Source organism: Chaetomium tenue (genome assembly GCF_020726465.1).
Source record: "Chaetomium tenue strain MPI-SDFR-AT-0079 chromosome Unknown F5144scaffold_5, whole genome shotgun sequence".
In the NCBI taxonomy this organism is placed as follows: domain Eukaryota; kingdom Fungi; phylum Ascomycota; class Sordariomycetes; order Sordariales; family Chaetomiaceae; genus Chaetomium; species Chaetomium tenue.
In genome coordinates, this window is record NW_027117333.1 from 119,676 (window position 1) to 142,689 (window position 23,014).

At 56.6% G+C, this 23,014-nt stretch overlaps 7 protein-coding genes across 7 annotated transcripts; 3 read left to right on the forward strand and 4 right to left on the reverse strand.

The window, feature by feature from the left end:
* Positions 1-1,782: 1,782 nt before the first annotated feature.
* F5144DRAFT_270327 (uncharacterized protein) lies at positions 1,783-4,960 on the reverse strand. Its single transcript, XM_066783602.1, has one exon. The coding sequence runs from the start codon at positions 4,878-4,880 to the stop codon at positions 1,815-1,817; it is 3,066 nt and encodes a 1,021-aa protein (XP_066640734.1). The 5' UTR covers positions 4,881-4,960; the 3' UTR covers positions 1,783-1,814.
* A 3,748-nt stretch (positions 4,961-8,708) lies between these two features.
* F5144DRAFT_270444 (uncharacterized protein) lies at positions 8,709-10,081 on the reverse strand. The gene is made up of 2 exons (XM_066783603.1): positions 9,231-10,081; positions 8,709-9,115 (listed from the first exon to the last, which is right to left on the reverse strand). The coding sequence occupies exons 1-2, from the start codon at positions 9,972-9,974 to the stop codon at positions 8,855-8,857; spliced, it is 1,005 nt and encodes a 334-aa protein (XP_066640735.1). The 5' UTR covers positions 9,975-10,081; the 3' UTR covers positions 8,709-8,854.
* A 952-nt stretch (positions 10,082-11,033) lies between these two features.
* On the reverse strand, positions 11,034-13,204 carry F5144DRAFT_575571 (uncharacterized protein). The gene has a single exon (XM_066789083.1). The coding sequence runs from the start codon at positions 12,215-12,217 to the stop codon at positions 11,588-11,590; it is 630 nt and encodes a 209-aa protein (XP_066640736.1). The 5' UTR covers positions 12,218-13,204; the 3' UTR covers positions 11,034-11,587.
* Positions 13,205-14,989: 1,785 nt separating this feature from the next.
* Positions 14,990-16,030, forward strand: F5144DRAFT_270488 (uncharacterized protein). Its single transcript, XM_066783606.1, has one exon. It carries the CDS (start codon positions 15,114-15,116, stop codon positions 15,663-15,665), a length of 552 nt encoding a protein of 183 aa, XP_066640737.1. The 5' UTR covers positions 14,990-15,113; the 3' UTR covers positions 15,666-16,030.
* A 481-nt stretch (positions 16,031-16,511) lies between these two features.
* Positions 16,512-17,566, reverse strand: F5144DRAFT_270469 (uncharacterized protein). Its single transcript, XM_066783604.1, has 3 exons — positions 17,116-17,566; positions 16,670-17,051; positions 16,512-16,593 (listed from the first exon to the last, which is right to left on the reverse strand). The coding sequence occupies exons 1-2, from the start codon at positions 17,461-17,463 to the stop codon at positions 16,743-16,745; spliced, it is 657 nt and encodes a 218-aa protein (XP_066640738.1). The 5' UTR covers positions 17,464-17,566; the 3' UTR covers positions 16,512-16,593; positions 16,670-16,742.
* Positions 17,399-18,206, forward strand: F5144DRAFT_270481 (uncharacterized protein). The gene has a single exon (XM_066783605.1). It carries the CDS (start codon positions 17,671-17,673, stop codon positions 18,115-18,117), a length of 447 nt encoding a protein of 148 aa, XP_066640739.1. The 5' UTR covers positions 17,399-17,670; the 3' UTR covers positions 18,118-18,206.
* A 1,689-nt stretch (positions 18,207-19,895) lies between these two features.
* Positions 19,896-21,593, forward strand: F5144DRAFT_593598 (cyclin-domain-containing protein; the record flags this gene model as incomplete). Its single annotated transcript, XM_066790475.1, has 1 exon — positions 19,896-21,593. The coding sequence occupies one exon, from the start codon at positions 19,896-19,898 to the stop codon at positions 21,591-21,593; it is 1,698 nt and encodes a 565-aa protein (XP_066640740.1).
* Between the last annotated feature and the right edge of the window lie 1,421 nt (positions 21,594-23,014).

Below are 23,014 nucleotides of genomic sequence, written 5' to 3' on the forward strand. Positions count from 1 at the left end.
TCGCCCACCCAAAAACAATCACACACCTTTTCGACATATTTCCGTCTAATTACCCCGGCAATGCTGGCACAAACCACCCCGGACTTCAACGACAACACCCATGTACCTACATGCATGGCCTGCAACCATAATGCATGTTCATGCCCATACATACAGCCACACCGCCTTCAACCCCAAGTCCAACCCCCCCTGATAAACCCGGCGCAGAAAGACGTGGCCACCTCCGTTCCATTGATTCCGCAGCCATATGTACCAGTCGGCATGGTGCTAGTATGTCCACGGAAAACGAACAAGACCGGAGCGAAAGCGTCCGTCGCCGCCAGCCCCCGTGCATCCCGAAGACCCGAAAGGCCCCAGGCTTTGCCTTGTTGGGATGCCACGACGATGCTAAGAGCCCCATAACCGCGATGGATTGCTCACCTGGCCCACTTCGCCGGATGCTCTTCAAGTGAGGAGGGCACACGTGGGGATTATCGAAGTCGACGCGAGCTCAGACCCCGAGCATCGCCGTGTTGATGCTCGGGGGTTGGTGTTTTCTCGTTTGTTTGACGCAGCCAATGGTGACGTACCCGTCGGCTAATTGGGGGAGCCAGAAAGGCGGTCTCAGGTCACGACTTTGATTCGTCGGCGAGTTGACCACTGGGAAGCAAGCCGTGGAAAAAGGCCCATCCAGAATGCAAGGGTGGTGAAGCTAAACTGCTACTGGTGGCCCTGATGGTGGGCCGGAGGGTGGACCACAACTTCACTTCGCTTCAGGGCGTTGAACGCAGCCTCGAGTTCAGGGCGAAGCAAGGCTCGATCGAGCACACATGAAACCACAGCAACACCAAAAGAACAAGACGTAAACGTAAACACCAACATCATCGTATTACACCATTACTCCTATCCCCCATTACATAACCCGACCCCCATTACATGCTACCCGTATCCGCCTCCCTGAGAATGCACCCCCATCGCTGTACATGCTCCTATCCCATCCCCCTTGCGCGCTTCCTCCTCTCCCATGTCATGAATCGACAATGGTACCATCGCCCATCACGACAAAGAGGCTGTGCGCCCAAGACAAGTCTAAACGAAAAATGCAAAAACCGTTACATGATGTCCTTGTACAGGCGGGGCCCACGGGGGGTAATCCCATCATCAGTCATAAAACCAAAGCCAACCCAAAAAGCATCGCTTGAAAAACAGATGTATGCAAACAAAAAGACAAAATAAAAAGTGAAATGATAGACAGGAGAAAAAAGAGAAAACATTTTTGCAAACAATACCACCCAAATGAAGACAAACTGAGAAAATGACGTAATGCCGATTAAGGAAGAAGGAATGCTTCGGGGAAAGTGTTGAACCAGAACAGTAAACGAAACAGGGGAAAAGACAATCGAGCCAGCCCGAAGCACAAAATCTTCCTTCCTTTCTTTGCTGGTCCCCTCCAGGCGATGCGTAAACCCGGGGCGCGCGGGCGGTTACGAAGCCCCGCGCAGATATGGCCGTTTCCAAATCGTGGGCCTCTCCGACTCGAGGTTCCGTGGCGTCCCGTTAGATGGTCTTTTATGTTCCAAATCGGGACGAAGACGCAACCGAATCCATAGAGGTCCGCGGGGTCGAATTGGCGCTTGAGTTCGGGGTCGTGGTGGCGCTGCCGGACAGGGACTTTCTCAGTTTAAAATCGCACCGCCTGATAAGTTGCCTGTTTTGTCGTCCAAAAGCCCCGTTAGTGGTTGATAATCACCGAGGAGGGGGAGGGTCCTGAGAACGGGTGTCGGGGGGCGAAGGGGCGAGGGGGCGAGGGGGGGCGGGGCCGGGGGAGGGGGGTCTCAGATGGCAGCAGCGATCTGGAGCATGACTGACAGAGCGCCCCTGTCGCCGGGGTTCCGCACGACCATGAGGTGTTTGTCCTTTTTGCTCCTACCGCTGCTGCTGTCGCGGTCCTTCTCCTTTTTCTGCGGGGACGACGTGCGGGATCGGCTGGCGCGGCGGGAAGCGGAAGCGAGCTGGTCGACACGTTGTTGGAGGTCGACGACCTGTCCGGTAGCGGTGTTGTAGGATTGGGTTACGCTGTTAAGCGACTCTTGAAGGCTGTTGACCTGTTGCTGAGTGGCGCCGAGCTGGACGGACAGGGCAGTGTTCCCCGCGGTGAGTGTGTTGATCTCGTCGATGCGGCGCGTGATTTCCTGCCCTTTGGCTTCAAGGTCGGCACGGAGGGCCGCAGCAGTGGCGTCGGGGTCTTTGGAGAGCTCAGATTGCAGTTGCGTGATCTGGTCTTCGAGCGAGGAAACCTTGCCCTCCAGGTCAGAATTGGCCGCCTGTAGCGGAGGAAGCTTGCCTGCCTCAGCCTCGACTTCTGCAATCTTGGCTTTGAGGGAGGCAGCCTCCTTCTCAAGATCGGCCACCTTGCTCTCTGTGACTACCCTCTCGGTGAACAGACCAGGGATCTTGTCGGCTTCGCCCTGAAGCGCGGTGACCTTACCACGAAGCTCGGTGATTGTGGCTTCGGACTCCGAGATCTTGCCCTCCAGCTCTACCACTTTGCCGACAAGTTCTGCCTTGGCGCTTTCCAATGCAGGGATCTTTGCAGCTTCGGCGTCTGCGGCAGCCTGCGCGGCAGCCTTTTCGGCCATGAGCTTGGTGATCTCAACCTGCGCGGTGGTGAGCGCGCCACTGACTCCAGCCATCTCCTTCGCCAAGTCGAGTTTCTGACTGGCAATGGAAATGTTGGCATCTTTGGCGCCGGCGAGGTCGGTGCTGAGAGTGTGGATCTGTGCCTGCATCTCGGTCTTTTCGGCGTCGAGGCCCTCAATCTGCTTTTGTAGATCGGCCTTGTCGGATTCGAGGCCCTCGATCTGGATCTTGAGGTTGGCTGCTACGGCCTTGGATGTCGAAAATTCCTCCTCAAGAATAGCGATGGTCGCGTTGAGGTCCGATGTAGACGCCGTAAAAACATCTACCTGGGTGTTGAGCGTGGCAATCTGTCCTTCGGCTGCATCAAGCTTGGCTTGAACCTCAACCTTTTCCTGCTCGACGCGCGCCTTGGCCGTCTCAAGCTCGACCTTTTGCTGCTCCAACTCAATGGCCCTCTTCTTTGCAGCCGCGTGTTCCTCCTCGAGTTCCTCCCGAAGCGCCTTCTTCTCCTGCTTGGCGGCATCCCTGATCTTTTGTTGTTCCTCCTCGGCAGCCTTCCTCTCCTGCTTGGCGGTATCCCTGAGCTTTTGCTGTTCCTCCTCGGCAGCCTTCAGTTCATCCTTGGTAGCAGTTACACGAGCAGTCAAGACACCCATCTCGGTTTGCAACTTCTCGCGGTTGGCAAGCAACTCGGCAATTTCCTTGTCCTTGTTGTCGCGCTGCTCCTGGAGGGCGTCCCTGCTGGTTTCGAGAGCGGCAATCTGGTGGGTCAGGAGCTCCTCTTGGTGCTTGCGGTCACCCTGGAGCTTCGTGTAGTCCTTCTGCAGCGCCGCAAACTGCTCCCCGACCTTGTCTTTGGATGCCTGGGTTTCCTCGCGGTCCTTCTCGGTCTCCTCGATCATGGCCTTCTGCAGCTCCATCGTGGACTTGTATTCGTCAAACACTTGCCGAGTGGCGTCGAGCTTCCCTTGAAGGTCCTTCTTGCTGGCGCGCTCGGCATCCCGCTCCTTCTCGACCTCCACGAGCATGGCCTTTTGTAAGTCGAAATTGCTGCGGAACTCGTCAAAAACGGCCGTTTGCTTCTCCAGCATGACGAGTACCTGCTCCCTACTTCTACGCTCGGTGTTGCGTTCCTTCTCAAGCGCCGCCTTCTCCCGGTCGAGCGTAGTGAGGCGAGTAGAGTTGTCGTCAAGCTCCCTCCTCAGCTTCGCCTCGCTCTCACGCAGCGTCTCCCTGTCGGCCTCGAGCAGGTCGATCCTGTGCATCATGCTGCGCTCCATCTCCTGCTGGTAGCGCTCAAGCTCGCGGGTGTACCGAGACTCGGGGGTCTCGGCAGTGAGGGGGAGCATCTTGAGCTGGACTGACCGGCTGCCGCTCTTGACAACAGTGCGCTCCGTTTCGGAGGGCGGTGGCGCCCGAATAGTAAGGCGTGGCTTGGCCTTGCGGACAGGCGTTATTATCGAGCTGGCGACGCTTTCGGAGCCGATGACGCTGGGTGTGAAGCGGACAGAGGGCGTCGGCTTGGCGACGGCCTCAGTAGGTGTCACATCGCTGGCGCCGGAATCCGAGGGCGATGAGATGATGGTTGTTGCTTCCGTGGTGGAGGACAAGTCAGACATCTCCGACACGGCAGACTCCGTCTCGGGGTCGGTGCTGTGGTAGAGCTTGTCATGGCGGTCGTACGAACCGCGGCGGCCATGGCGCCTGTTGTCGGGTGTATACTGGGAGCTCAGGACCGAGCGGACTGGGGGCACATGGTAGACGGATGGGGTGTTCGGCGAGGAACCCCTCGAGGGTCTCAAACTAATGACTCCTTGACGTTCGGCGGGGATCCCTGGGAACTTGGCCTTGAGGACCTTCCTGGGTAGGGCACTCGAATTGGAGGGGACAGGTTGTGGCAATGACGATGATGCAGCAGACGACGACGCAGCAGACGACGACACAACGGACGACGACGCAGCGGACGACGACACAACGGACGACGATACAACAGACGACGACCCCAGCTCAGAGTCGCTCCCTACGCCGTGGAAGTTGGATGATGTGACGGAGGTGTCAGAGTTGCGGCGTGGCCTGGTCGACGGCCGAACAGTCTTCCTCAAGATGGATTTGACGGGCTGCTCCCTCTCGCTATCATGCTCACGTTGCCTCTCCGGCTCCCACTGGGGCCATTCGGCGGGGCGCCCGGAGGACCGGGTCTCGGAGCCTGGGGTCACGGTGCCCCCTACCCTCGGTCGAAGGTATTGTCGTTCCCTCTCCATCGAGGCAAGACTGTGGTGTTGTGATGTCGTGATGTGGACTAGTGATATTGTGCTGTTGATGTCTTCCAGATGTTGTCTGTGCTCTGTTTGTCTCTCTTTGAGTGTCTCTCTCTGAGTGTCTCTTTCTCTCTGAGTTCTCTCTTCTTAGGAGACTCAAGTCGCTATCGGGTTGTGGTAATGGTGTGGCTTTGGAATAATGTTGACACGGGCGGGCATTTCGGGTGGAATTCTCGAGCTTTAGGGCGAGAATTGTATTTGTTGTGCGCACGAGACGAGCAGACAGGGCGTGTGATGCAGTTCGGGAAGTAGACGAGACAAAGCGGGCTAGGGCGTGCAGCAGAGCATGGTTTTGATGCCAGCACGGGCGGGGGGCATACAGTGGAGAGAGCCGCAGGAGAGCAACACCGGGACTGGCACTGAGTGGCTCTAGCCAGGGCTGTGAGAAACCGGGCGTCTCGCTTGTGTGTGACCTCACCGTCTTGGCCGGCCCTGCAACTACATGAGTCACTCTCAATCTGGCTAGACAGCCTCGCGAAGTGCTGGATGAGGAAAAATCGGAGGGCTGGCATTGGGCATGGACACGGTGAGACGTCGAATCGGGTCGGGCCTCGGAGCGCGTTTTTTTGTGTTTGCACTGGCAACTTGCAGGGCGCCTCATTGGAAAAAAACAGGGCAGGGCAGGGCAGGGCAGAGCAAGCGGAACCACTCAAGCGAGACCTGATGCGCCTAATGTGCTGGAACAGTGGAAAGGAAAGGCCTCAACAGGAGGATCTGGGAATCAGGCGTTCGCAGGGGACAGGCATTGCGTGCGTGCACTCGCACATACTCGGCATCTGCGAGGGTTGATTCAGTTGCCACCCATTGCCAAATCACCAGTGGCGGACTGACAGGGTCGTCTGACGAGCAACTTCGAGGAGTTGGGTGGTGAGGGGGGTTGGTCTGTGGCTGGCTGCCTCGCGTGTTCGAGTTGTCATTCGCAGCGGCGGCAGCGCCCAAAGCCAGAGAAGAGGCGGCGATTGACGAGATTGACGAGATTGACAGGGGCCACGGCCAAGGCTGGCTCAGGCTGGCAATCGAAGAATTCTCTTCAAACCGGTCAAGCTGTGAGGCCGTCAAACCGGGAAGGCGCTGTCAATGAGGCCCGGCCCCGGGGCGTTGGCTGGCGATGGCTCCTTCCGTCCATCACGACCCGAAATAAGCGTCAGCGGCTCCGTGTGTTGAATGCGGGAAGGAACGGGGCCGCCGACCAAGCCAATGAGAGGGGTTGCTGAGTGACATCAACCCCGCTTTCGGGCATCGTTAGGCCACGACATGCCTCGACGTGGTCTTTCACAATTCGCGATTTTCCAACTTCGTGCCTTCCAAAAGCCCCGGTCCGCATACAACTGGACCGCAACAGTCACGCGTTGCTGCCATTTGCTGGAAATCTCTCCTCTGCAAGCCATGGCGAGGCAATTGGCACCTGGGCTTGCACCCTCCTCAGCTGGATCTTCATTGGGGCTTGGGGACCCAACTGCCCGCTGTGACAATGCCGACACACCCATTCCATCGCCGACTGGACTCCAGGTTGCCCAATGGCCCCTAGGCACCATCCCATCACGGACCATCACGCACAATCACCAGCTTCAGAACTTGGAACAGGCCCAGGCTCGCGGTTCTTGAGCCGTTCCTGGGTGCCGCCGCCAATGCACGACTCGCATGCTCAACTCGTCATTCCTACTACCACCGGCGTCAGGAAACACCGAAGCAGAACAGGCCTACGACTCGCCGAGACACGGTGGGCCCCGGTGAGAGACAAGTCAAACAGCCACTTTGGCCGAGCCAGTCAAAAGCGGAACGCGCAATCGCTCGGAGGTAGCGGCTAGACATGGTCAGACACGGTCAGTCATAATAAGCAGCCTCGACCTGCACACTCCGCCATGGTTTGTCTTTTTCCGCCATCGTGTTACCCGTGGTTGCTGCCCAAGCTTGCAAAAGCCCCCTCTCCGGGTCACGGGCTGAGGGGAGGCAACCGATCCCTCCGGCTCCGAGACGCGTTTGGTAAAGACACTCCCAGCCCCGGGACACATCGGCCACCCGGCCCCGGCCCCGCCTATTCTTGGCAGTCCACTAACGGCACAAACCCAGCGGGCCGGCCCTTGTCTGTCCCTGTCCCCTCTCGCTGGAAGAGTCTCGAACTCACTTGCTCCGGATGTGCAGGCCTAGTCCCCACCTTCATAGCGAACGCACGGTCATACCGCCGTTACTCCTCCTCCGCCCCCGTTGTTGTTTGCCTGTCTGCAAGTCAGATTTCAAACATTGTTCCACTCGGCGGTTGGCTAGTGTCCAGGGACGGCTGCCGTTCTATTTGGACGCTGGTATCCGCCATAGCTGCAACAGCCTAGAATAGGAAGCCAGTGGATTGGTAAATACGCGATTTTGAATCTCATAGGCGGGCATTTTGTTCCCAGCACGGACGCGCAACAAATCGAATCGAGTTTCGCGCACAACAGCCAGGCCCCCTGTCTCCACCTCAGGCGGTGAAAGTGCTTGGTTCCGTCCGTCTCCTCCAGACACGTATAATAGGCCCCCGTCCTCCTCAACAGATTGCTTGCGTCTCTCGTGTTTGGACCGAGACACCCCCGCTACCTGCGCCCCGCCGCATCTGCCTGCAAGCTCTTGTCAGGAAGGGTCGATTTATCCGCAAACCGAGGCCAGGACGGCTTGGCTTGGACGCATAGCCGCATGGATGAGAAGCGTCAGATGGAGTCAGGGCAGACTACGTGGACACATCGCCAGTTCAGTCGAGTCAAACCGCTTCCTGGGCGGGGTGGCAAAGTCACGTCAGCTTCTCCTCATGCGGCTCAAGGACGGATGGCTGGGAGCAGGAGCCTATAGATGGCGGGGCCAAGTGAGGGGCTTCTTGACCGGTCGGCGGTGTCAGATCAGGGACAGCCACATGGAGGGCTACGCTAGCGGCGGATGTGGTGCATGACCCGACGATCGATCATGATCTCTGATGAGCCTATCGCCCATCACGAGATGCGAGATGGTGTTGGGATAGATTTCATGCTGTCCGTGCCAACACAGAGCTCAAAAGCAGTGGCACTGCGTTCCGTGTCACAGGATCATGTCCTCGGCGCTCCGGTGGCTTGGATCCAAAAACACTGTCAAAGCCTCGTAACGATGGCTGCTCACAGAGCCACAGGTGGCCGAGTTGGATCTTACACGCGGGACCGTAAGATGGCCTCCTCGAAAGCAGAATCCCTCGGGTTTGTTGTCTGTTGCGAAATGTGTCCCCGCCTCTGGGGTTGGTTCCCCCTCCGTCGCTGTTCGGGTTGTTGCTTTCTCCACCAATACCAACCCGGCGGAAATCGCATGATCGAGTGGAAACCCCAACACGTATCCCGGCCGAAAGCAAGCTCCCACATCTAGAAGAGTCTCCTCCGGCCGGCTATAGCACTCGGCCTGTCTCGGCTCATTCCGTGCGGTCTGTAACACCGGGGCAGCGGAGACGGCTTTCAGCAGCAGCCGAGACTCGAGGCGGTCCGAGATCAGACCAGACTCGGGAGGCTGGGCAGTTCGTTATCAGACCGCCTAGCCCTTGGTCGTAGCTGTGTGTTGTCAAATTGTGTTGATCTCGGAAGCTTCCGGTCGATGTCAATGACCCAGGTCTTGAGTCCATGCAGTCCGACAATCTATCAAGATTGCATGATGAAGAGAATCTGACGAGTCAGGATTCTTGAGAACTCTGAGCGCATCGAAATGTTTGCTGAGTAATGTCCCTCGAGGTCGAATAGCAATCTTGTATAACACCCCAGAATAGACAATGCAGATTTGCCGGCGTGAGTTGTTCAGATTCGGTCAGATTAACGGCCCGTTTGTTTGCTTACTCTACATGAAGCCCATCGTTTTCAACGTGCAAGAGATCGGCGTCCGTACTTTGATTGCCAGCGAAATACCTAATCATTGTGTTTATAGAAGAATGACATCCATTATGCCTCGCGACTAACACCTCCTGCCCATCCCGTGACCTCATTGGCCTCTGTGACGACCTCTACGCCTCGAGGGCTTTTGTACTCGGTATCTCCAATCGGCATTGCCGTCATCCAACGAATCATGAGGCACGCATCGGGAGTGGGCTCGGAGCCCTTGAAGCTAAGGAGCCTAGACTGGCGAATCCCCAGATGTTGACCGTCGTAATGGATCTGAGTAATACGGGCTTGGATGTTGTGCCGGAACGAAAAGATGAGGACCTGTCTCCTTCGTCAGCAACAGCCCAATAAAATACCCCAGCTTTGGCAATGGAGACCTGCCGGCGTGAGTTGCCCAGGTCCGGGTAGAATACTAGCAAGAGGGTGGTTGGCTTACAGGGAATGTGTCGTGGTTGCGATATTGCCCATGGCGAAGCTGATGCTGAAGCAGGCAGATTGCGACATGAAGCTCGCTTCTTAGGACACTGTCTCCCATTGGGTCCTCCGAGTCCGTGACGCCGCAGGCGATATGTGGACGACTTCTAGCTTCGCCTTTCAAAACGAATGGATGAGCTGGAAAATAGGTGTAGGCGGATGCAGACCCAAAACCAACTCTCAGTGGCTCCGTGCAGCACGGAAGGTTAAACCGCCTCCTAGAGACATCCCAATCTGATTTACCAAGAACACCTCGTACCCCAGGTCTCCGGAATTTCAGTCCTCCCCGTGCCAGACACCATTCCAGGTTATGAAAGGCTTCGGGTTCTGCACTACACAAGAGGGGCATTCCGTCAGGGTAGGCTGGCTCTGGGTAGTCTCTCACGTCGCACCCAGTCCTCCATGGCACGCTTTCGCAAGTCTTGTTGTCGGCGGTTTGGTCCACCTCGTCTCGCGAACAGCGCGGGCGAAAATAGAGCGGGCCGAAATCGACAGTGGCTTCGTCGGCGTCAAGCGGCGCGAGCCTCCGAACAGAAAGTTGGGCGAGATCTTCCTCTGAGAGTACAGCGCAATCCATACCCGTAAGGCGTTCTTCCAAGTTGCAAACATGGGCCAACTGCTCCTGTTGGATATGCTGTCGGCCTTCCTCCGGCGTAGACAGAGGCTTGGTTAGCGGGATGTCGTTTAGTAACAGTAAAGGAGCCATGGCGGTTGCTGGTGCCGTGTGAATGCTGAATGCGGGAAGGGCAGCCTGGGTCGTTCTTGTTTTGACGAGTCACAGTGTTAGGTATTTATTTTGCAGTTTGTTCCCACCGAGGACTACCCGCAAGTTGCCAAGCAACCGTTGACAGCAACAATTTTATCTATGACTGAGGTGAACTAGAAATAAAAAGAAAGAAAAGAAAAAAAGATGAAAGAAAGAAAGAAACATGAAAAACAAAAACTGAAAAGAAAATCTTACATGCGAAGAGACCTGGCCCGTGTGTAAAAAATGATAAGAATCAGTTATAGACGAAGTATTAGAACGGAAATCTCAATATCTAAAACACCTTATCGTTTTAGGTCTAGGTAAGCTCACACTGCTATGAAGATGCCGATTTGCAACATCATGAGGTTATCTTTTCTGCCGCTTTTTCCCTTTAAGTGATCTTCTACGGTTGTTTATATATCGGTTCTAGTTCCCCAAACAGCGCCCCGCTGGGGTCTTGTATCTGGCCTCGCTCCATGCCCATGACCAAGCAATTTCTAACTCGGTGGAATATGTAGAATGCATTATTGGTGGGTGTCATCGGGGCTTCAGCAGCCCATATTTAGAAACCCGTTGTCTTGCAGTTTCCACGCGGTAACTGCAGGGCTGAACACGTCCACCTTTACGGAGATAGTTACGGGCGTGCTTTCTTTAGCCCGACGGGAAGGTTTTTCTCGGAGACGTAGTTCCGATTCACTGTCTTTGGTTTGGAACTTCAGATCGGAGGAGATCCTCATCCCTGAAGCCCATATCACTTCAGCTTTGCTGCGGCGAATGAGGAATCCATTCGGCCATTCACCGGACTTCTTGCCATTCAATCTCACCCGATTTGTAAGCCCCAAGGGATGGCTTCACCTTTTGGTTGGCCAGTGTCATGCTGAGAGAATGGCGTGGACGGAGGTAGCCGTTAGTACGAGCCTCGTAGAGATTCCGCCCAACATGGGAACGCCATACCAAACTATCAGCTTTATTACACAAAATTGTGACAATAATCGAGTGTTGCGAGCGCCATGTTCACAATAATCTAATATTAAGTTAATCTATTAATCTTTCATAACTCACATCATCCTCTGTTTTCTGGTTGAGGGTTGGTGCACGTAACAGATGTCGGCAGCTCCTACCTGCATGCCGCCCTTGATACCAACGATCGACTCGGACTTGCGGCGTCTGATATTGGCCCTTGATGGAGCTTATTCGTCTGGCCAGGGGATCTTTACGGCCTCACCTGAGTTTTCAGGCCTCTACTAGCCAGCGAGGGAGAGTATCAGGACGGTGACATGCTACTGGTGGTTCCTTCACCGGCCGAGGCGCTCGCCGACAAGCCCCGGAGGCGGCGGTTGGAGAGCAACTCTACAACCCCCGGCGACACAGCTTGTCTGTCGAGATTACGAGAACACCCACAAGTCATACTAAAGGGATTCGTGCACATCTTGCCCTGTTCAGGCTGTGCCCAGGCTTCCCACCTGCATCGCCAGTCATGTGTCTCAATGGCACGACTACCTGAGCAAAAGAACAAAGAGCACAGGGCGAAAAAGCTATACTAACCAAGCCACAAGGTTGATAGCAGTGCGTCAGACGGGGAGGAAGGATTCCGATTCGTCGGGGCGGCCGCTGGATGGACCTGGAAGGGCCATAACCTGTGCATTCACAACGCTGTGAGGTCTCAAGCATTCACAACGCTGTGAGGTCTCAAGGTCGCAGGGGGATGTCGACGGTTTGGTCTGACATGGGAAGACGGAGTGCCCGGGTGCATTGATGAGCTGACTTGAAGATGCAAGAAAGCTGGGTGTTGGTTCTTCATTGGCTCTGGGAAAGGTCACATAAGAGATGGATAACTCAGCCTGGGCCGTGTGAGGAGTAGCGGCGGGGACGCAAGGGCGAGGGAGGGTGAGGGCTGCACGGAAAGGAGGCAACTTTGATCGACATAACCGAAAGCGCTTCTGCGTTTCGGACGGGGTAACATTCCAGATTGGTGGTTTGGATATCAGAGGATATATTCGTATCGAAGCATGGGTGGCTTGGTGGGGCTGGCACGGGACTGAATGGGGTGTAAGTTGCAAAAGAATGGTACCGCTGGCTCGGAGTTTGTGAATGTGCGACAGACTCAGCGGCTGAGCGCAGGCGAGTTGTTTCGGGTTTGCGGCCAACGGGATTCTGTTGTTGTTGGCGGCGACCTTGGCTTCGCGGCTGTCAGGTGGCATGGAAGAATTCCAATGTTAGACGGGGCGCCTCATTTGGGTGGCCGGACTTTTCGGCCGCGGCGAGATGGACGCCTCGAGGTTTCTCCGGACACATGGAGGCGAGGTGCCATGGGATTCCGATCCCGCCCTCCGAACTCAGCCGGAATGATGCCGGGCCGTGAGTGGGGTGCCGCGCAGTCGTCATTTGGTGGTTCGTTTCCTGCCCCATTGGGGTGGGAGGGGCACAGCAAGAACATGGCTGCTCGCGCTGGGATGCGCGCACATACGAAGGACGCAGTTGGTGATGACGTCCCGCAGGCGGCAGGCGGATTCATGGGGTCGCTGTGCCGTTTTGTTGCATGTGCATCCCCAAGTTTCCTCTAAAAACGGCAAGTAGTGAGACGTCTCAGGAGCAGCAATTAACCTTGGGTAGCTCGGTAGGAAGCAACCTCAGATGTTCAGGTGCTCATATGCTCAGGTGCTCAGGTGCTCAGGTACCAGTGAAGGTAACTATCAGTTAACAAGGAGTTGCAAGACACCAGCGAGCTTGCTCAGAATGTCTGTCCGATTCCTCCACGCAAATGGGGCGGCGACGACTCGCCGATGCGAAGGTTGATCGGGCTCCGGACTGTAACTCTGATCACCCGACGGGTCGTCAGAGCTAGAGTGGCGGGTGATGGCGGAGAAGCACAAAGGTTGCAGCCATGGGGTGACGGCGATACAAGGAACCGAGGGGCAATCCCCGTGGATCGGAGAATGCGTCGTGTCTCGCGACCCATGATTCGCCTTCGTTTGTCAAATAAAATGGAGAAGGCGACTAGCCGTGTGGAAGACCGCCTGTTTGTGACTCGGAGCGGGGGGCGCGGGTGAGGGCGAGGGCGAGGGCGCGGGTGCAGGCGCAACAGCCATCGCGCCTTCATTGATTTTCGTGCTGCGACAGTGTCAGGGCTGGCTGTCAGCAGTTGGGTTTGGTTTGTGGTTTTGTTGGCCCGCCTGGGCGGCATGTGTGGAGGGATCAGGGCGTCTCAGGCAGCCCGTCGTTTTTGGGTATTTGCTGTGTCTGATTGGTCCGCAAAAACACCCATGTGGGTTCCAATGAAGCACGGCTCGTGCAGTTCTGGGCTCGCCGAGACTGGCAATTTCGACACTGTGTGGCGTTCCATGTGGGAGCTTGAAAGTGGAAACGGAGGAAGGCAAGCTCCATCCAAAGCCAACAACTTCCGTTTCCGATAACCATGTGTTACTGATACGGATTATAGCCCGTTACCTCTCAAGCGCGCAACACGCGGCGACGATGAGATAAATCCAGAGTCTCTCTTGATCTTGGGGAACAAGAATGACGGAGTGGAGGAGCAGCTTAAGGCGTTGAGAATTGAATATCAAAGTCAAGCTTCGGCTCGGTTAAACGGCGGTCGGCCGCTGATGTGGGTTCAGCCATGGTTCCTGGCCTGATTGGCTTGAGTTGAGTGGGGAGAATTCCGTTTATCGTTTGCTCAAGCAGGAACGATAGTTATGAGACGTGAACACTCTTGTCAAAGCACTGCAGGCGGCAGCCCCTCCACCTGCACCATATCTCGATCGGAGTGGGCTTGGGAGATCAACATCCAGAGATCAACGTCCAGAAATCTCGACTGCATCGCTTCGTGGCACTGTTCGCTTTTCATCGATCAGACAAAAAGTCGGAATGCAGATGCTTGGAGATGACAACGTCGTCCTGCGCCTCACCAGCCTCGGCAATCCCCTTGTCCTGGAGCTTTGCTCGCCTGGGACATGCTCCGGTCTCCCACCCAATGAGTGTGAGCTCTGCTCCTTGCCGCATCACGCAAAGCTCAGTCAACACAGCCTGGAGTCTCGCTGAATTGATGACGCTGGGACAAGCCATGCAGCAATCTAGCAATCTGGTTTAATTCCGACGATATGCCAATCCCGGCAAAACTCTGGAAACTCGTTTCTCCACCAGGAAAGGCACCGGTGATTCTCTAATCGCTACTTCGTACTTCGGAATCGCTCCTTTTCGGTCGCTTGCAACGCGAAAGGTCACACCGCAAAAAAATAGCAGCGGTTGTGAACTATTCCCACCGTCCGAACCCTGATAGGTTTTAATCACGCCCACTTCGGACGACCTTCCGTTGACCGCTGTCATTGACCGACCTTCGATTACGTCCTATTATATTCGGGACTTTCTCATCCCCACTATCGGACCACACTGCACGACTGCCTGCCTATCTTTGCGACATGCACGCTGCCTGGTGATGGATTGAACGCGGGTTGCAGCAGGAATCAAGTCTCGACGCGGCGGGTTCCATTGTGGGGCGTCAACTGTGACGCTTGAACGCCTGAACTTCAGTCAACCAGCCAGCCAGGCCAACAGTCAACCAACCAATCAGCCAACCAGGTTCGCAAGGTTGGAGGGAGCGCGAGGATGCAAGCCGGTTGGTGATCAGTCGAGGGCTCTCAACGGACGGGGGCGTGGCACCATTGCCAGACGGTGGTGGCCTGCTGTTTGACATCCATCTGTGCCACAAGTTTGTGTGTCTCTTCTGACCGACGGTGTTTTTGCTCCAAAGGGGACAGGGTGACAGGGCCACTATCAGCGGTCGTATTCTCCTGCACGAGGGTGCGCTAACATTAGTCCGTTTTTTCCCTTGGTCGATCGACGCACGACACATGCTCGAAGGAGACTGGGCATGTCATTCCAGCGAGCCATTTTTTGGCCCTTCTCGAGGCTCGAGGTTCCAGAACTGGTTTTTCAATCTCAGCCGCCGCAAAGGACGGCCCCTGAACCGCAAGCCGAACCCAATCAAGGCTCCGAGGGCGGGTCCGCGAATGAGCAAGCTCCGCACACAAGCGAGCAATTCGAGCATCTCTCCAAGGCCGCCGAGACCTCAAGCCCCAGCCTTGCTCAAGCGCTGAGCACATGGCGTTGCCCCACGGCGACCCCCGCTTCGTTATTCGTCGCAGGCTCACGGCGTCCGCGACGACAGCATGCAACTCACAGCCTGTTTGGGACCGGGGCCCGAGGGAGCATCTTGGAGAGCTTCGTATGTCCCAGCGGCGCAGATTCCATGTCGAGCCATTTCGTATGCCGTGTGTCCCGCAAAAACTTTATCCTTGCTCGGGTTTCGTTGTTTGCATTTCCCTGCTGGAGCTCCCTCTCTCGAGCATGCCCAAGCCGCACGGAACGGCGTCATGCTGGGAGACCGACGGCTACGAAGTTGTTCACGAGAGCCTGACCAACCGCATTAGAGAGATGTCCCCTGAAGAAGCGGCTGGGCACCTGGGCCGCGCGGATCCTGTTTGTCAGATTTCGCACTGTATGCCCCCGTCTTTTTGCTGCTGGATTCCTGATGGGGCGCTCTGGAATGGGGATAGGCGTTTGGGCTTGTCCCACACCAGATGGTTGGTGTGGTGGGCCCAAGGTGCGCCCGAATCCGACACTTCAGGCAAGTCGGTTGACATGGAGAAATGATCACGGCCTTCGCACAACGAAGGCAGGGGTTTGCTGTGCGACGCCCGGGTGACGAAGGGCCACCACCGGGGCAAAAGCCTGAATGTTCCCGGTGCTTCCGCCTCGGGCTCCGGGGACCCACAGCGGATTTGGACAGGTTGCGAACTGAGATTGCGCCTTCACTGGCCTTTGACCTCTCACACGACTGACCCGCTTGACTGCATGCCGTCTTTTTAGATGGTGTGTTTCTCCCATTTTCTTCAGACCTTCACACCTGCTCCACCAGGCTCCCGATCCGAAAACTGACAGGCAGGATGCGGGGTTGATGACAAGAGTCAGCGCAACCTTCTTTTGCCACACATGAAGCGTCACCTCCGTGGCTTGACACTTTTTCTGGCCTGGGTCGCATTCGCGAAAGATGACGGGATCGCCTGCTCACCGGCGAGGTTGATTCCGACCCCTCCTTCTGCTGGAGGCGGTTGACGTGCCACAGTCAAGGCAGAGCAAACGCTTGTTCTCCTCAGAGCGGCCGGGGCGGGTTGAAGGGAGAGCCACCGGACTCCTGGCGTACCGTGTCAGTCTCAGCTTGGTGAGGGCTTGGGCCATTGGCCATCCATGCCCGTCCTGCGTACGTCCGTATCATTCGTTCTCCTAGCTGGATCGACCAAATCCGTGTCAGTTTGTTTCTCCTGGCAAACAGCTGGATGATCATTGCACCCAGGACAATCCGGCTCAGGCATGAGATGGGTTTCAGGTGACCGCCGCCCCGAATGTGAGGTGGCTCCGACGACACAACCGAGATCACGAGTTGCTCAGCTGCTGTCCCTGTCCAGCGCCGCTATACTGGGTGGTCGTTAACTCGTTAGTTAGTTAGTTGCTCGCCCACTGCACTGGCGACGACTTTTTCCTTCCCGAGAGCCCTTGACCGTTTCGGGTGCGCCTCCCCGCACTGTCCAGTTGTCAGCCCCTGTGTTTCTCTCCCAGCCGAGAACGGCCGGCAGGGGGCGGGGCTTGAGGAGACCAACAGTGAATCTCCAGTGGAGGGTTTGCTGTGCACGACGTTTCCGCCTTTCCGCGGTTTGACAAGGCCGGTTACGATCAGAAAAAGGCTTCACCTCCGGGCTGGGTGGATTGGATTGGCCGGGCAAAGAGAGGGATGGGGGTCTTGGGTTTGGGCGAGCTGTTCCATTGCTGGGTAGCGAAAGAGGGAAGCACGGCCGCACTGTGCGGCATGATCCAATCCACTCTCGGGGCCGGAAACGTCTCCAAGGGATCCTGCGCCCTGCAGCATCCCACGGCCGGCGGGATTGCTGTGCAATCGTTAGTGTCAGCCATGCGGCGCCTTGTTCCGTTGCGACCTTCCAAAGGCCGCCCAAGCCCGGGCCAAACCAAACATAGTTTCGCAAGCTGCACTTGCTCGGCGGGATCAGCTTCCAACAAGGAACCGAAGTTTTGGCTGGTTCGCTTTTACCAAACCGCATTGGGTAGAGGTCGGTCTCAGCAATGAGACGCCCGCAGTTCCGTTCCCATTCTTTGGCCCCCCCTTTTCCCCCGCAGCTCCCAAGGGATGGACGGCAGAGACATCAACCAGGGCAGCCAAGCCCGAGACGACGCAGATTGACGAGCGCCCCCCTCGGCCGGATCCATGAAGGGGGCGGCTGACGATTGACACTTGGGGTTGCGTGTCTGCGTGTTTTGTGCTGGTGGGAAGAGGTGTGTGAGAGAGTTCAAGGTTCGGAGGGCCAAGGTACCTTGGAAGCAAAGGAAATGGACAAATCCAATCCAACCCACCCCCGAGCCACCCCACGACGCAAACCATCACTCTTTCGGCGCACTATGGAATCAATGTACGCAACACTGTGCAGCATAGCACCCCTGTAATTGCTCCGTTTTTTGAGCGACAAAAGGGTTTTGGTTTCTTGATCCCTGCCGGGCCATTTTCTTACTCGGGACAATCTCACAATCTCACTGCTCAGCAGAAGTGCTTTGCAACTTGCTGCCCCCTTGAAAAGGGTCCCACCGAGGGATGGCGAACGCCGACCCAAGCCATAAAATATGGAGACGAGTGTTTTACTTGTACACAGGACCTTCGGCAACTGCGGCGGGGGGTGTGGACTTTGTTGGGAAACCCACACGGCAGCAGAAATGTCCTTGGTTTCTGGTCTTGGTCTTGGTCTTGTCTGGGGCCGCCCTGGCGTCACCTGTTTCGGCGCAGTTTTGTTGGAAAAAAATGAAATGCTGTTTTGTGTTTTTGTGTTTTTGTGGCAATGCAATGAGGGTGCGATGCGGTGGTGACGACAAAGCAGCCCGCTTGTTATTTGCCTGGACGAATAACTTACTCACGATGGTGCGGGGGTTGATGGCGGCGAGAGAAAGCGCTTTTTGCTTGCTTTGCCTCAAGGCAAATCCCGGGCTTTTCTTGGCTATTCGCTCTCATTCTCGGCGGCGGCACAAGGAAGGGAAAGCTAGCTAACTTAGCACGCCCTGGCCGACGACCCAGCAAATGGAGTTTAGTGGCGAGCGTGCCAATCCCGAGATAGATCCCAAAGAGGCGCACAGCAGCACAGGAAAGGCGGCTGGGCGGGCGAGATAAAAAAGAAAACGGAGCTAGACCGCAAGTGTGTTGGCTTGCATGGGCCCGCCGTGCCCGCTCAATCTTGCAGAGGAATCACAGGAAGGACAGGAAGGACAGAAAGGCCCCGTAAAAGAGAGTGCTGCGCAGTCAGCCAAGAATCTATTGGCTGGGATGGTCCTCTGTGGGTCGGGTTGGTGCATCTGGGAGGCCGGCAATCCTGCACGTCCCTCCGTCCCAGGTACCGTTCAGCAACACGATGACCGCGGCGGCACGGTGACCCACCCTTGCACTGCACCCAGACAACGACATCGACCAGGGACAAAGTAAATTAGCAGCATTTGCGGCGACCGGGACTAAGACGCAGCAACACACCACCCTCCGCAACCGCCTCACATGGATGGCCATTGCCAGGTATGGATGTTTTCAACTGCCTGGGGGTCCTCTCCCCCATTCATGACCTACCTCCATGACTCTTGCCATCGTTGCCATCGTTGCCATCGTTGCCTTTCCTCCATCTCGTCGTCGCCGTTATCGCCATCGCGCCCGCCACCTCCTCCCTCCCCCTCCTCCCTTGGTGACCTCAACGATCCGATCTGCCCGTGGAGCATCCCTCCTTGACCCCTCGTGGCCACCACCCCCGTTGCGTGCCCCATTGAAGGGTCCTCAGCGGAGACTACCCTGATACGATACGACACCCGAGCCTAGCCTGCGGTTACGGCTACGTCGACCCCCAATTCCTGACAAAGACAACAAAGCCCCTCGAGGGCCGAGAAAGCTCTTGGGAAGGCTGAACAGCTTCATCATTGTTGCTGGTGTGGAAGCTGGAATCCCTTGCCTTTCACCTCTCTCGAAGCCGAACTCCAGTGCCCTGTCTCTCCTCCCCACCACGATAAGAAGCCGGGCATGTAGAAGGAAAGAACGATTTTGGATTTTGGCCAAAGCTCTTGAAGCACTGAAGATCGTGGTGGGCAGCTGTGCCAGTGCAGGAAGGAGCGAGGGCCACGCCAACGCCGACGCCAATCCGGAATTCACTGGAGTGCCGATTTTTGTGCGCAGGCTTCACCTGCCTCTGCCCCTCACAAACCGCCATCCCGTCGAAAACTGACAATCGAATTCGCCCGTTTGCGTTTCGTCACCGACCTCAACCCCTCCAAGTCGCCCTCAAAACACCCAACCCCTACTACTGACCAGACGTTCCTCTTCCATGACTTGAACTCCGGACCTCTTCCTCAAATTACAGCGTCCACGACGCTCATCATCTTTCTCTTTTCCCCCACGACCCCTCTACGCGGACTCCCGAGACGAAGATGGCGACGACATACGAAGTGCCGCACATGCCGGCGTGCGAGAACTACCTATTGCACCACCCCTCCGCCTACACTCCCACAATGCTGCAAGCTGATCGCCGGCGGCCGGCTTTGAACGAACGACCAGTGCCAAACGAGCAGGTCTTTAACCTCAGCTCGCGATGCCCCGCACCTCTCGCCAGCCAAAGTCAGACTACTAAACCACCACCAGCCTTCTCTCGATCCGCCGCGCCCTCAACTGCGTCGTCCTCCACGCTCTGCTCGACGTCAGTACCAGAATATACCCAGCGATCCGACAAGATGCGGCAGTCTCAGCGCCCAACGCCGCCCGTTGGAACCTCACCCGCCGAGAGCTTAGCGAAATCGAAGATGACACAACACAGCATGAACATTCCGGAACGGATAAGCCCGAGCGGGGGTAGTATTTCGGACTTCATGGCCGAGCTGGCGGCGCTCTTCTGGTTTGAGTCGACAAAACTGCTGGAGAAGGTGGAAGGGCTGGACAAGCTGGCTCCAGGAGCACCGGTCCCGCCGCTCGCTCCGACGGCGGCCGCGAGCCAGCATTTCAAGAAGTGGGTTTCGACAGTTCTGGCGACCACCCAGGTCACACAAAACGTCGTGATCCTCGCCCTGCTTTACATCCACCGGTTGAAGAAGGCGAATCCCACGGTCAGGGGCCGCCCGGGAAGCGAGTACCGACTGTTGACGGTAGCTCTGATGCTCGGCAACAAGTTCTTGGACGACAACACCTACACGAACAAGACCTGGGCCGACGTCTCCAACATCTCGGTCAACGAAATCCACGTCATGGAGGTCGAGTTCTTGAGTAACATGCGGTACAGCCTCCTGGTCTCCGCCGAGGAATGGGAGCAGTGGCTCGACAAACTGACCCAGTTTTGGTCGTACCTGGAGCGAGCGCAGCAGACCGTGTCTCCCACACCGTCTCCGCTCCTGATCCCATCGCCATCCCACCGGAACTTTGTTTCGCCCCTGCATTCACCAACCGCGACGTTGGCCCCCGGCTTGGCATCGACGACGCATTCCTTCGCCTTGCAGTCGCCTAATTTGGCTCCCATGACGAACGGCAGTCAGAATTGGCTAGCCTCGTATGGTAGCGGCAACGCAATCTCGCCATTGGAGTTGAAGCCCCAACCGTACCTGCACCGGAAGCGGAGTTTCCCCGAAGACGACTCGGTCGAGCCCCCGGCCAAGCGCACCAGTCGGGCCCCAGTCGGACAGGGGCAGCTCCCGTCGCAGGCACCAGCGCAGTACTCTTCAACAGCTTCTCAGGCACAATTCAGCCGTCACAACCTGGGAAATGTGGCTCCTACGCAGCCACGGCCAGTGTCCGGCCTGCCCCAGGATCACAGCCGGCAGCATCTGCCCAGCTTGACGCTGAACACAGCTCAGGCAACCGATATGCCAGTCACGCAGGCCCAAGCATACGCTACTTCAACGTATGCACCGCAGCAGGCTCAGGCTCAGCTTTCACTGCCGCCTCTTGCGTCTGGCGTCCGAGCCATGTCGATGGTGTTCCCGACCACCACATATGCTCCGCCACCATCCCTGCCTGCCACGTGCGGGGCGATGACGCCTACCGCGAGCTTCCCGCCTCTAAATTACGGAACCCCGACGAAGCGACTGTCTCCCCAGAACACGCTGGTGGGCTACCCGAGCTCGTCTCCGCTCGTCATGGGCAACGGCGGCGCCAGCGGACTGCACACCCCGATCTCGCACTCACCCTCCATCTACCTTCAGCAGCGCAACAGCCCGTACAAGCCCGTACGACATGTCAATACGCTGCTCTACCCGCCACCGTCGGCGTTCCTGCAGCAATACCACCTGCCGAACCCGGTGTTGCCCAACCAGATGCACTACCAGCCGCTCGGGAAGCGCAACGAGTACCGCACCGGTATCGTCCCCGAGTTTCTAGATGGCGCTCACCGGCTCGCCGGCTACGCCGTCCCGCAGATGCTGCCGAACCCGCACCCGCACGCCCACCAATCCCGGGGCCAGTATTTGCCCTTCACCCCACGGGCCGGGGCTCCGTACCCGGGCCAGTACTAGGAGTCAACCGCCTGACCCTCGAAGTACTCTTGTCTGTTTGAGTCTTGAGACTTAGTTCTGTACTACTAAAACTCTTTTTTGCGAATTTTTGCGATGCATCTGCATAACCTGGCGTTTAATATCGGTGTTGACTGTGTCTTTTGGGAGGCGAGAATTGTATTATAGCTCACATGGGGTTCATGGGTCTGTGGCGTTTGGTGTCCCGCGACGGGATGGGGATACAGGTCACTTCGCATTCGGGTTTCGATGAAGACGGAGTGGTTGTCCCACCGTCGGGAGTTATGACTGCAAGGGCTTCGGTTTTTTGTTGGCTCTTCATTAGAGGGGCATGCATTCACGAGGGCAGGGTCAGAGGCTTCGAGCTAGTCAGCATTGAGCGAAGTTGAACCAAGCGTTTGATAGCGAACCTGGAGTTTACGGGATGGAACGTCCCCTTTCATGTGGTAATATTGAGAAAACAAGCTTCGAAATGCTAGCGAAGATGTCTGCTTGGGCAGCAATATCCTGCCCCCAATCTCACTTGGTTCCTCCATCCCAGTGCTTGTTTATCCAGTCCCAGTTACATTCACTGAGGGCATACCACCAGAGCAATGTCATCTCGGTGCCCTCAACCCCGGCAAACCGACCTGCATATCACAAACTTTTGGTATGCCCACACTTTCCCACGCCCCATCGCCCATCCACCGGTCAACTCTCAACAGAACCGGCGCCCTGCATGCAAACGGCCGCCGGAAAAAGAAAAGAAGCCTAACCTCCCGGTCGTCCAGCACTTGTAAGTTACAGAGGACCTTAAGCCTGGTCGCAAGTGTATGTTCCACCCTTTGATGCTCGCAGACGTACAATCAATCATCAACCTCATCGCATCTCCCTTCGTCCTTCTTCGTTCCAGGACACACAATCATCACCCTTATCGCATCCCCCTTCGTCCTGCTTCGTTTCACGCCAATTAGACAAACCGTTTCAAGAGCCGACCATCCCTTCCCTTCGCCGTTTGCGGCCCCGTCCCGCCATTGGAAGTCAATGAGTCCTGCTAGCGGGTATTTGTTTCGAGTTTTACAAAACCCCATGGCCAGCCTCAGCAACCCGTGGCGGACAAGTTTCTTCTGGTGGTGCAGAGGGTATGCCGAGACCTGGTCATGAATGATATGTGGGAAACATCCGATACTTCAAAAGCATCAAGCCTGTCGAGAACCCGTCAACATGGGCAAAACCCGCAGCGTCGCCAGACTAATGTTAAGAGCTCTCCAAGCCATCAAAGTTTATTTCTTCAAAGTTTTATTCCGTCTGTAACCGGCCTATGCGGACTGGGTATATACACACCACACCACTCACCAACATCCAACGCTCAAATGCACCCATTCAACCCACCAAGTTAGCCTCCCCAACACTATAACCATGCCACAGACGCCATGCCGCGCAGA

Coding starts and splice junctions, on each gene's coding strand:
- F5144DRAFT_270488 (XM_066783606.1), top strand. CDS start 15,114: ATGGCGTTGCCCCACGGCGACCCCCGCTTCGTTATTCGTCGCAGGCTC.
- F5144DRAFT_270469 (XM_066783604.1), bottom strand. CDS start 17,463: ATGGTTTGCGTCGTGGGGTGGCTCGGGGGTGGGTTGGATTGGATTTGT. Junction 17,052..17,115: donor CCTCTACCCAATGCGGTTTG/GTAAAAGCGAAC, acceptor GAGCAAGTGCAG/CTTGCGAAACTATGTTTGGT.
- F5144DRAFT_270444 (XM_066783603.1), bottom strand. CDS start 9,974: ATGGCTCCTTTACTGTTACTAAACGACATCCCGCTAACCAAGCCTCTG. Junction 9,116..9,230: donor GCAACCACGACACATTCCCT/GTAAGCCAACCA, acceptor CGAAGGAGACAG/GTCCTCATCTTTTCGTTCCG.
- F5144DRAFT_270481 (XM_066783605.1), top strand. CDS start 17,671: ATGGCGAACGCCGACCCAAGCCATAAAATATGGAGACGAGTGTTTTAC.
- F5144DRAFT_270327 (XM_066783602.1), bottom strand. CDS start 4,880: ATGGAGAGGGAACGACAATACCTTCGACCGAGGGTAGGGGGCACCGTG.
- F5144DRAFT_575571 (XM_066789083.1), bottom strand. CDS start 12,217: ATGCCACCTGACAGCCGCGAAGCCAAGGTCGCCGCCAACAACAACAGA.